Genomic DNA, 11319 nt, shown 5'->3' on the forward strand with positions numbered 1-11319 from the left:
CCCTATACATTGAGGTGGTTCACATGGGGGGGTCCCCTATACATTGGGGGGTCCCTATACATTGGGGGGGCTCTATACATTGGGGGGGCTCTACATGGGGGTCATTCACATGGGGGCTCCCTATACATTGGGGTGGTTCACATGGGGGGTCCCTATACATGGGGGGTCCCTGTACACTGGGGGGGGTCCCTGTACATTGGGGTGGTTCACATGGGGGGTCCCTATACACTGGGGGGGTCCCTGTACATTGGGGTGGTTCACATGGGGGGTCCCTATACACTGGGGGGGGTCCCTGTACATTGGGGTGGTTCACATGGGGGGTCCCTATACACTGGGGGGGGTCCCTGTACATTGGGGTGGTTCACATGGGGGGTCCCTATACATGGGGGGTCGCCTATAGGACAGGGCGGAGCCCGGGAGGGGCCGTGTGCTATAGGAGGTGCCACCCCGCCATGCAGATTTATGCAAACGATATGCAAATGAACGCCGCCGCACGCCCCCGCCCGTATGATTATGCGGAGGAGGCGGAGCTATGTAAATAGGCGTTGCAGACTCCGTCCAATCACCTTCTACAGCGCGCCACGCGTACGCGGGGACGGCCCCGCGCATGCGCACAACGGCCCACGGCGGAGACGGCCACATGACGTTACCGTGGCTCTGTGCGCACGCGCAGATCTCTATGGTTAAACGCGGTGACCAGAGCGCCGGGAGAGACTGCGCCTGCGCGCGGCTCGCGGCCCACCGCCTCGCTCCCTGATTGGCTCGTCCTCCTCTCCATGCCGGCCGCGCCCGCGAGAACGGCACTCGCCGTCTCTATCGCCGGGAAGCGGCGACCGCAGCCGCCGCCGCGCTCCGCCGCCCCCCCCGCCTCCTTCCGCCCCCCCGCCTTTCCTCCGTCTTCTCGGGGTGGCGCCGCTTCCCCGGCGGCGACCGGGCGCCTCCCATCGCGTCCCCGCGGGCGGGTCCTCCGGGGGCGGCCAGAGCGCCGCCGGAAGCCGAGGGGCGTGGCCGGAAGCGGGGGGGCGGGCGCGGTATATAAGCAGCGCGCAGGCGCCGCCGTCCTCTCTTTCGTGCTCGGCGAGGTGAGCGCGGGGCCGCGGCGGGGCGGGCGGCGGCCGGGGGAGGCCGCGCGGTGGTCCCGAGCCCGCGGCGCCGCCCCCCCGCCCCAACCCGTGTCACTCTCCCCCCCACAGGTCCCCACGGCCCGGAGCCGCCATGGGCCGCCGCCCGGCGCGATGGTGAGCCGCGTGACGTCACGGGGGGGGGGTTGGGTGACGTTGTTCCACGCCTCTCGACGTCACGGGGGGGGTGTTAGAGGCTCGGGGGGCCGGTTGGGGGGGGCGGGGAAGATCGTTACGAGAGTCTGGGGTCCCTTCGCGCCCCCTCACTGCCGCCCCCCCACTGCCGCCCCCCAGTTACAGGTACTGCAAGAACAAGCCGTACCCCAAGTCCCGCTTCTGCAGGGGGGTCCCTGGTGAGTCCGGAGCCCCCGACCCCCCCGATGAACCCGGCCCCCCCCCGCCCAGCACCTCCCTCCCGCGTCGGGGGGCTGCGGGGAGCCTCGGGCCTTGGGGGCCGCCCCTGACGCCCCCTCCCCGTTTTCCTTCGCAGACCCTAAAATCCGCATCTTCGACCTGGGGCGGAAGAAGGCGAAGGTGGACGAGTTTCCCCTCTGCGGGCACATGGTGTCGGACGAGTACGAGCAGCTCAGCTCGGAGGGTGCGTGCGGGGGGGCCGGGGCTGGGTGACCCCGCGGTGTCGGGGTGTCCCCGCCGGCCGTGACCCCCCTTCCCCCGCCCCCCCCAGCGCTGGAGGCCGCCCGCATCTGCGCCAACAAGTACATGGTGAAGAGCTGCGGGAAGGACGGCTTCCACATCCGCGTGCGCCTGCACCCTTTCCACGTCATCCGCATCAATAAGATGCTCTCCTGCGCCGGCGCCGACAGGTCAGGGCTCCCCTGAGACCCCGGGGGCTCCCCGAAACCGGGAAGGGTTCTCAAATGGGGTGGGAGTGGCCTACAACAGCTGGGGCAGGGGCGAAGGGCTGGTGGGGTGTCCCTGGGTGCTGCGGGGCTGCGCTGGGCACCCCGAATCCGGTGTGGGGGGAGTCCCTGGAAATGGGGGCGTGCCCCGAAACACAGAGGGGATTTGCTGCCCCCCCCCCCACCCCTGGTGCTGTGGGGCCTGCGGGGGTCCCTGGGGGTCTGGGGTGCCTCCCCCACCGGGGAGGGGACACTGAGACCGCCCCTGGCGAGGGGGTGTCCCCAGGGTCTCGGGGGGGTCCCCCTGGGTCGGGGGATGTCCCTGGGGTCTTGGGGGGGTCTGGGGGTGTCCCCGGGGACTGGGGAGGTCCCCCGGGGTCTCGGGGGGTCTGGGGGTGCCCCTGCGGTCCCCACCCCCTGCTGCAGCCAATTAAGCCGGCCGTGGCCCCCCGGCCGTGGGGCCCCGGCGTGCACTGGCTGCGCACAGCGACCCCCCCGGCTGTGTAGGGCGCCCCGTGCCCCCCCCGCGGGGCGCCCCAAGGGTCCGGGGGCACAGCCCCTCCCCCCCGGGCGGGTCTGGGGGCGTGGGGGGTCCCCGTGCTCACCCCCCGCCCCCCCAGGCTGCAGACGGGGATGCGGGGCGCCTTCGGGAAGCCGCAGGGGACGGTGGCGCGGGTGCACATCGGGCAGGTGATCATGTCCATCCGCACCAAGGCGCAGAACAAGGAGCACGTGGTGGAGGCCCTGCGCCGCGCCAAGTTCAAGTTCCCGGGGCGCCAGAAGGTACCGGGGCCGGGGGGCAAAACGGGGGGGCGGGGGACGCGCCGAGGGACGGGGGGGCGGGCGTCGCCCTGCGGGGTGTTGGGGAGCCCCTGACCCCCCGCCCCCCCCAGATCCACATCTCCAAGAAGTGGGGGTTCACCAAGTTCAACGCCGACGCCTTCGAGGACATGGTGGCCCAGAAGCGCCTGATCCCCGACGGCTGCGGGGTCAAGTACGTCCCCTGCCGCGGGCCCCTCGATCGCTGGCGCGCCCTGCACGCCGCCTGAGCCCCCCGCGGCCCCCCCAGCACCGCCCGGGGAGCCCCCCCAGAGGGGGCGGTGGGACAGGGGGGTCCCGGCGGGAATAAAGGCCCATGGGGCCCTTCTCCCCTCCCCCCCACTGCCCACCTGCCTGGTTTTTGGGGGGACCTGGGGAGTTTTGGCGGTGTTGGGGGACCCCAAGAGGAGGCTGCAGAAACGGGGTGAAATGAGTAAAAACGAGGCTTCGCTTTATTCCCGAGATGCGCCCCCGCCCCTCCCCCCGGGTCTGTACAGACAGGGACAGCGGGGACGGGGGCGGGGAGGACACGGGGGAGGGGCAGCACCCCAGGCTGTTGGAGGGGGGGGAGGGCTGGGCCGGGCTGCCTGGGTCCCTCCCAGCCCCGGGGGTGACGGGGGGGGGGTGGGGGGAAAAACCCCAAAACTAAAACCGACCAAAAAAAACCCAAAACCAGCCACATTCACAGACACGACAATGAGGGCGGGGCTGGGGGGAGGGGCTCCCCCTTCCCCTTGTGCTTGGGGGGGGGGAGGGGCTGGGGGGGGGGACGACACCCCCGAAGTGTGTGTGGGGGTGCCACGGGCATTGGGTGGGGCCCTCCGCCGCCCCCCAGCCTGCAGGGGAGCCCCCGCGCCCCCAGCCCGGCCCCGCTAGACGGTGGTGACGGAGAGCAGGGGGTTGTAGAGGCGGCCGCCGTCGGCCGCCCGCGCGCCGCGGGCCAGCATCTCCTGGATGGTGGCCCAGTTGTCCAGGATGCGGCGGCTGCGCTTGCGGAGCCCGCGCCGCGTCCCGGCCCCGGCGGGGGGCAGCGGGGGCGGCTCGGGGCCCCCCCCCGCCGCCGCCGCCGCCGCGGGGCCCCCCCCGGCCGCCTCGGCGCGGCCCTGCAGCAGCAGCAGCTCGCGGCGGCGGCGCTGCTCGCGGGCGCGGGCCAGGTGCTGCTTGCGCTGCTCGCGGCTCCAGTAGCGGCCGGTCTTGAGCTCGCTGCGGGCGTCGTCGTCGGTGGTGGAGCCGCCGCGCTCCTCCAGGATCTTGATGGCGCGGGCCTTCAGCAGCCGGTCGCGGCCCGGCCGCTTGCCCCGCGGGCCCTTGCCGCCCGCCGGCGGCCCCGCCAGCCCGCGCAGCAGCGGGGAGCTGCGGCAGCTCTCCCCGGTGTTGTAGGCGCTGGTGCTGTCCCGCTCGGGCGCCTCCGAGATGTCGGCCAGCGGGGGCTCGGCGCCCGCCGCCTCCAGCCAGGCGCGCAGGCAGCGCTCCCGCAGCCGCTCCATCTTCTGCGCCCGCAGCAGGTGCCGGCACTTGAACTCCAGGTGCCGCAGCTCCTCCTCCAGCAGCGCCAGCTCGGCGCGCCCCGCCGCCGCCGCCCCCAGCCGCCCCCGCAGCTGCCGGTAGCGCCGCAGCTCGGCCTGGCTCAGCCCCGGCACCGCCGCCGCTGCGGCGGCTGCGGACGGGCCGGGGCCGGGGCCGGGGGCGGCTGCGGCTCTTGCTGCGGGCGGCGGGGCGCATCCCGCGCCGGCTCGTCCCGCGGGCGCTGGGCCGGGCCTTCCGCCGGGCCCGAATCCCGACCCCGGGGCGGCGGCGGCCGCTCCGGCTCCGGCTCCGGCTCTTCCGCCCGACCCGCAGCCCGCGGGCCCCGCTCCCGAGCCGGAGCTCGATCCGGATCCGGGTCTTCCCCCGGGGCTCGGTCCGGATCCGGCCGCTGATCCGGCGCCGGGTCTTCCCGCGGCCCCGGCCCGGCCGCGGGGGCTGGCTCCGGGCGCGGCTCCGGGTCCGGGTCTTCCCGCGGCCGGGCGGGGGGCGCTGGGGGGGCCGCGGCGGGGCGGGGGGGGGCGCAGGGGGGGCCCCTCGCCCCCCTCGTCCCCCAGCAGGTCGTGCTCCGAGCTCTCCTCGTTGCGGGTGCTCTCGTCCGTGCGCCCCACCCCGCTGTCGGGCTCGGCGCCCCGCGGGCAGGGGGTGGCGGGGCTGGGGGGCTGCGGGGCAGGGGGTGACCGGCGCCCCGGGACCCCTAAAGTGCCCCCCCATTGCCCAACCCCCTGTCACCACCCAAGACCCCCCCAACTGCCTCCCAGATCCCCATGAGTCCCCCCCAAGATGCTTATTGCCCCCCCACCCCCCTGCTGCCTCCCCAGACCCCCCCCATTGCCCCCCAATACCTCTAGTGCCCCCCCCCAGGCCTACCCTCCCCCCCACCCCCCTGTCTGCCCCAGGGACTCCCCCAGTGCCCCCCCAAGACCCCCACAATCCCTACTGACACCCTAAACCACCACAGGCCCCCCCCACCTGCCCCCAATCCCTAGCACTCCCCAAGACCCCCTGTCTGCCCCAAAGACCCGCCCCCCCCAGAACCCCCTATTGCCCCCCCAAGCCCTGTATGTGCCCCAGAAACCCCTTATTGCCCCCCCAAGACCCCCCCTCTGCTCCATATTGCCCCCTCAAAGCCCTCACTCCCACCTTAAAGCCCCCCATCTGCCCCAGGGCCCCCCTCCTGCCCCCTCCTCCACCCCCTATTGCCCCCCAAAACCCCCTGTTGCCCTATAGACACCCCTATGGCCCCCAGGACCCCCTATTGCCCCTTAAGGTGCCTATTTTCCCCCCCACAGTGCCCCCCTAACCCCCCCGGAACCCCAGAGCCACCCCCAAATCCTCCTTCTGCCCCCCCCCCCCAAACCCCTCTGAGACCCCTACTGCTCCCCCAGCCCCCCTACCTGCCCCGGGGGGGTCCAGGGCCCCCGCTGCCGCAGCTCCCCCTCCTCATCGGAGCCGAAGTCGTCGAGGAAATCCTCGCGGTCGCTGTCCTTCCAGCGCTGGGGGGCGGGGGTCAGGCACCCCCAAACCCCGCGGGGATCCCCCCCCCCGCACCTTCAGGGACCCCTGTGCTCCCCCAGGATCCCCAACCCCTGCAGGGACCCCCCCCAACCCCTGCAGGGACCCCCTAAGACCCGCAAGGAGCCCATGGCCCCCCCCCCCCCATAGCCCCCACTTCCCCTCCAAGAGGCCGCTAGGACCCCCCAGGCCCCCCCAAGGTCGTACCTGGCTCTCGGGGCGGGCGAGGAGGAGGGAGATGTTGGTTTGCTGCTCCCGCGTGAGGAAGGCCACGGCCTCCTCCCGGTCCTGCACCTCCACCCCGTTAATCTGGGGGGGTCGGGGGGGCACAGTGGTAAGGAGGGGCCAACGACCCCCCCAGGAGTGTCCCCCCCCCAGACAGGGGCCCCCCAAAACCCACCTGGATGATGCGGTCGCCCTCGCGGATGCGCCCGTCCTTGGCCGCGATGCTGTTGGGGTTCACCTGGGGGGGGGGGGAGACATGGGGGGGTCAGCACCCTCGGTGCCCCCCAGAGCCCCCTTTTACAGCCCCCCGCCTCCATTGGAGCCCCCCAGGACCCCCTTTCGGGCTGACCCCCCCCAGTCCCAGTTGCCCCATGAGGCCCCCTCCCTCGGGACCCCCTTTAGGGCTCCTCATCCCCCCCCCAGCCCCGTGGGGGGACCCGCCCCCCCCCAGCCCCCCCGTACCTCCCCCACGTAGATGCCGGCGTCCTCCTCCCCGTCGGTGCGGTAGCAGACGGTGAGCCCCAGCTTGTCCCGGTGACTGGCCTTGTACAGCTCCACCTCCTGCCGGGGGACCCCCTCAGGGAGCCGCCCCCCTCCCCAAATCCACCCCGGCCCCCCCTTCCCCGTATCCTCACGAGAGCCCCCCCCACACACTCCCCCCCAAATAAATCGGTTTTGTCTCATCTTGCTTTGTCTTCGCGTGGTCCTGGGCGTCCGCGCCCCCCCCCCCCCCCCAGTGGATGCAGACCCCCTACAACCCCCCCGCGGATGCAGACCCCCCCCCACAACCCCTCCGGGCCCCCCCTCACCTCATACTCCAGCTCCTCGGGGCGCTCGGGCTCCCCCAGATCCGCGGGGTCGAAATAGTCATGGGGGAGCGGGGGGCTGGGGGGAAGGCGGGGGGACAATCATTGGGGGGGGTGGGGGGGCCCCAGGGGGTCTCTAAGGGGTCTGGCAGGGCACTAAGGGATCCCGGGGGGGGGGCTAAAAGGGTCTGGATAAGGGGAAGGGGGGGGTCTCCCTGGGGGTCCCCAAGAGTCCTGGGGGGGGGTGTCAGGAGGGTCTTTGTGGTGTGGGAGGGCTTCGGGGGGGTCCCTAAGGGGACTGTGGGGGGCCTGTGGGGCGGAGGAGCCTCCACAGGGGCACCCAGGGGGTCTGGGGGGGTCCCTATGGGGGGGATGCCCCCATTGAAGGGTCTTGGGGGGGTCCTGGGGTGTCATAAGGGGGACCTGGGTGGTCTGAGGGGCCCTATATAGGGCAGGAGGGCCTCTACGGTGGTCCTGGGGGGCCTGGGGGGGGTCCCAGGGGTCTGGGGGTGGCCCTATGGGTGGCATGCCCCCATGGAAGGGTCTTGGGGCAGGGTTGGGGGGTCATAAGGGGGTCCTGAGGGGCCCTATATGGGGCAGGAGGGCTTCTACAGTGGGCCTGGGGGGGTCCCGGGGGTCCAGGAGGGTCCCCATGGGTGGGATGCCCCCATAGAAGGGTCTTGGGGGGTCCTGGGGGGGTCATAAGGGGGTCCTGGGTGATCTAAGGGGCCCTATATAGGGCAGGAGGGCCTCTAAGTTGTTCCCTGGGGGGCCTGGGGGGGTCCCTGGGGGTGGGATGCCCCCATGGAAGGGGGTTAGGGGGTCATAAGGGGGTCCTGAGGGGCCCTATATAGGGCAGGAGGGCCTCTACGGTGGTCCCGGGGGGCCTGGGGGGGTCCCTGCGGGGCCCCGAGGGTCTGGGGGTCCCTCCCGGGGCCCAGCACTCACGGCTCGGCCCCCCCGGGGCTGCCGGCCCCCCGCCCGGGGCCCAGGCGGCTCTCGAAGCTGATGTCCGTCTGGGTCCCGCTGTCCACCAGGCCCGCGGCTGGGGGGGGGCCCGGCCCCCCCCTGGGGTGCGGGGGGGCGGCAGCTCCGGGCGGGGGGCCCCCGCCGGCGGGGGGGCGGCCCCGGGGGCTGCGGCGCAGCACCTGCAGCACCAGCGGCTCCTTGGGCCCCCGCGGGCCCCCCCGGCCCGGCTCCGGCCCCGGCCCCGGCCCCGGCCCCCGCCGCGGCCCCTCCTTCCCGCTCACCTGGGGGCAGCGGGGGGGGTCAGGGCACCCCCGGCCGCCCCCCCCGCCGTGTCTCAGCCCCCCGATGGTGTCCCCACCCCCCCCAAAGCCCCTGGACCCCCCCAGCCTCCCCGGGGGTCCCTCCCAGATGTCCCCCCGCCCCGTTACCCTCCCCAGACCCCCAAAATGGCGCTGGGCCCCCCCCGATCCCTGGGCCCCCCCCCGCCCCCCCCTCCATTGTCTGCTGCTCGCCCGGAAACCGCGGCAGCGGTTGCCATGGAAACCGGCGGGGAGGTGGGCGGGGCAGGGGGGTGGGGACACCCCCCCCCCAAAGCCCCAGACCCCCCCCGGCCCCACAGACCCTGCCCGCCCCGCCCCCCGCCCCTATAGACCCCCATTATCCGTCCCCTATAGCCCCCACTGCCTGCACCCCACCCTATAGCCCCCCTCACCCCTCCCCACACCCTATAGCCCTCCCTACACCCCTATAGACCCCCACGGTCTGTCACCACACCCCTATAGCCCCCGTTACCTGTCCCTATAGCTCCCCTTACCCATCTCTATAGCCCCCGTTCTCTGTCCCCCCACCCTATAGCCCTCCCTATACCCGTATAGACCCCCACTGCCTGTCACCACACCCCTATAGCCCCCGTTACCTGTCCCTATGCCCCTATAGCCCCCCTTACCCATCCCCACACCCCTATAGCCCCCGTTACCTGCCCCTATAGCTCCCCTTACCCATCTCTATAGCCCCCGTTCTCTGTCCCCCCACCCTATAGCCTCCCTATACCCGTATAGACCCCCACTGCCTGTCACCACACCCCTATAGCCCCTGTTACCTGTCCCTATGCCCCTATAGCCCCCATTACCCTCCCCCACACCCCTAAAGACCCTCTTACCTGTCCCTACAACCCTATAGCCCTCGTTATCCCTTCCCACACCCCTATAGCCCCCGTTATCTGTCCCTACACCCCCTATAGCCCCCGTTACCAGTTCCTACACCCTCAATAAGCCCATTACCTGTCCCTATACCCCTATAAACCCCATTACCCCTCCCCACATCCCTATAGCCCCCCTTACCCATCCCCACACCCCTATAGCCCCCCTTACCCATCCCCACACCCCTATAGAGCCCGTTACCACTCCCCACCCCCCTATAGCCCCCGTTACCCACCCCCACGACCCTATAGCTCCCGTTACCTGTCTCCCCATCCTATAGCCCTCCCCACACCCCTATAGACCCCCACTGCCTGTCACCACAACCTTATAACCCCCGTTACCTGTCCCTACAGCCCCTATAAGCCCGTTACCTGTCCCTATACTCCTATAGCCCCTGTTACCCCTCCCCATGCCCCCATAGCCCCCGTTACCTGCCCCTACACCCCCTATAAGCCTGTTAGATGTCTCTATGCCCCTATAGCTCCCGTTACCCATCCCTACACCCCATAGCCCCCTCCCCCCTCCCCACGCCCCTATAGCCCGTCACCTGCCCCTATAGCCCCTATAAGACCGTTACCTGCCCCTATAGCCCGTTACCTGCCCCTATAGCCCCTATAAGACCGTTACCTGCCCCTATAGCCCCTATAGCCCGTTACCTGCCCCTATGGCCCCTATAGCCCCTATAGCCCATTACCCGCCCCTATAGCCCGTTACCTGCCCCTATAGCCCGTTACCTGCCCCTATAGCCCCTATAAGCCCGTTACACGCCCCTATAGCCCCTATAGCCCGTTACCCGCCCCTATAGCCCGTTACCTGCCCCTATAGCCCGTTACCCGCCCCTATAGCCCGTCACCCGCCCCTACAGCCCCTATAGCCCGTTACCTGCCCCTATAGCCCCTATAGCCCGTTACCCGCCCCTATAGCCCGTTACCCGCCCCTATAGCCCCTATAGCCCGTTACCTGTCCCCACGCCCCTGCAGCCCCCGTTCTCCCTCCCCACAGACGCCGCTGTCCGCCCCCCCCGCCGGTACCTGCAGCATCACCCGGTGCTGCTCCTCCGGCTTCTGCACCACGCACATGTTGCAGCCCATGGCGGGGCCCGGCCCGGCCCGGCGCCGCCCCCGACCCCCGGTCCCCGGCCCCGATCCCCGCGCCGTCCCGGCCCCGCGGTCCCGGCCCCGGGCTCAGCCGCGGCCCCCGCGCTCCGGGGGGCGGCAGCGGCCCCCCCGGCCCCCCCCGGCCCCCATGGCGGCGGGAGGGTCCGGCGGGGCCGGCGGCGGCGGCGGCGCCGCCCGGTTCGGGCCGGTTCGGGCTGGTTCCGGTTCCGGTTCCGGTTCGGGCCGGTTCGAGCCGGTTCCGGCGCGCGGCGGCGGCGGGTGGCGGCTCGCGGCGATGGCGGAGGGAGGGGCCGGGTCTGGCCACGCCCCCTCCCCGCGCGCGGCCACGCCCCCAGCCCCCCCAGCCCCCCGCGGCCCCCCCCACCCCCCCTCTCCCATACGTATATACCCCATATAGCCCCCCCACCCCCCCGGGCCTCTGCAGCCCCCCTATAGACTCGTTACAGACCCCTATAGCCCCCCGATTCTCTATAGTGCCTCTATAGCCCCCCGTAGCCCCCCCATAAACCTCCCCAGACCCCTATAGAACCCACACAGACCCCCATGGGGTTCCTCCTATGGAGCCTCCCATAGACCCTCTATAGACGCCCCCCCTATAGGGCTCCATAGACAGCCTGTTAGCCCCCATAAAATCTCCTATAGGGCTCTATAACCCCACGTAGACTCCCTATAGCCCCCTATATGGTGCTCTAGATCCCCCATAGACCCACAGATCCTTATAGGTCCCTGTGTACCCCCTACAGACCCTATAGACCCACATAGCCCCAGGTAGGCCACCTACAGACCCCTTAAAGACCCCCTCCACCCTCCACCCCCATAGGGTCCCTATAGACCCCCTATAGCCCTCCTATAAACCTCCTACAGTCTCTATACCGCCACCAAACCCCCGCATGGCCCCCCCTATACTTGCCTATAGGTCCCTTATAGCCCCCCATGAACCCTTGTAGCCCCCTTATGAGCCTCTATATCCCCCATAGGAATCCTTATACTCTTATGTGCTTCTATAGACCCCCCAGGCCTTTACCCCCCCCAAACCGTTATAGATCTCTTACCAGCCGCTATAGTCCCCCCTCCCCAGCCTTTATAGGCCCCCTATAGGCCCTTCCAGCCCCCTATAGGCCCCCGCACAGACCGCCCCCAGCCCCCTATAGACGCCGCCGGGA

General features: G+C 71.1%; 2 protein-coding genes and 1 non-coding gene across 4 annotated transcripts; 2 read left to right on the forward strand and 1 right to left on the reverse strand.

The window, feature by feature from the left end:
* Nucleotides 1–1092: 1092 nt before the first annotated feature.
* On the forward strand, nt 1093–3137 carry RPL10 (ribosomal protein L10). The gene is made up of 6 exons (XM_075134930.1): nt 1093–1238; nt 1416–1474; nt 1612–1719; nt 1807–1945; nt 2602–2764; nt 2875–3137. Exons 1-6 carry the CDS (start codon nt 1216–1218, stop codon nt 3028–3030), a joined length of 648 nt encoding a protein of 215 aa, XP_074991031.1. The 5' UTR covers nt 1093–1215; the 3' UTR covers nt 3031–3137.
* Nucleotides 2402–2539, forward strand: LOC142074353 (small nucleolar RNA SNORA70). Its single transcript, XR_012670591.1, has one exon. It is a non-coding gene; the product is annotated as a small nucleolar RNA SNORA70 (small nucleolar RNA).
* An 88-nt stretch (nt 3138–3225) lies between the features above and the next one.
* PDZD4 (PDZ domain containing 4) lies at nt 3226–10438 on the reverse strand. Of its 2 annotated transcripts, XM_075134927.1 has the most exons (8): nt 10070–10438; nt 7819–8120; nt 6874–6949; nt 6527–6625; nt 6240–6302; nt 6047–6148; nt 5722–5820; nt 3226–4986 (listed from the first exon to the last, which is right to left on the reverse strand). In XM_075134927.1, the coding sequence occupies exons 1-8, from the start codon at nt 10127–10129 to the stop codon at nt 3673–3675; spliced, it is 2115 nt and encodes a 704-aa protein (XP_074991028.1). In that variant the 5' UTR covers nt 10130–10438; the 3' UTR covers nt 3226–3672. The 2 variants fall into 2 exon arrangements, with proteins under 2 accessions (XP_074991028.1, XP_074991030.1); XM_075134929.1 differs by lacking the exon at nt 6047–6148.
* Between the last annotated feature and the right edge of the window lie 881 nt (nt 10439–11319).

This window comes from Calonectris borealis, chromosome 34 (assembly GCF_964195595.1).
Source record: "Calonectris borealis chromosome 34, bCalBor7.hap1.2, whole genome shotgun sequence".
NCBI classification, from domain to species: domain Eukaryota; kingdom Metazoa; phylum Chordata; class Aves; order Procellariiformes; family Procellariidae; genus Calonectris; species Calonectris borealis.

Bases quoted from the DNA above. Each gene is read 5' to 3' on its own strand.
- RPL10 (XM_075134930.1), top strand. From the start codon at position 1,216: ATGGGCCGCCGCCCGGCGCGATG. The intron at 1,239-1,415 runs GTGAGCCGCGTG...GCCGCCCCCCAG, and splicing joins GGCCGCCGCCCGGCGCGATG to TTACAGGTACTGCAAGAACA. The intron at 1,946-2,601 runs GTCAGGGCTCCC...CCGCCCCCCCAG, and splicing joins TCCTGCGCCGGCGCCGACAG to GCTGCAGACGGGGATGCGGG.
- PDZD4 (XM_075134927.1), bottom strand. From the start codon at position 10,129: ATGGGCTGCAACATGTGCGTGGTGCAGAAGCCGGAGGAGCAGCACCGG. The intron at 6,626-6,873 runs GTGAGGGGGGGC...GTCCCCCGGCAG, and splicing joins CCGAGGAGCTGGAGTATGAG to GAGGTGGAGCTGTACAAGGC. The intron at 6,303-6,526 runs GTACGGGGGGGC...CCCCCCCCCCAG, and splicing joins CCGGCATCTACGTGGGGGAG to GTGAACCCCAACAGCATCGC.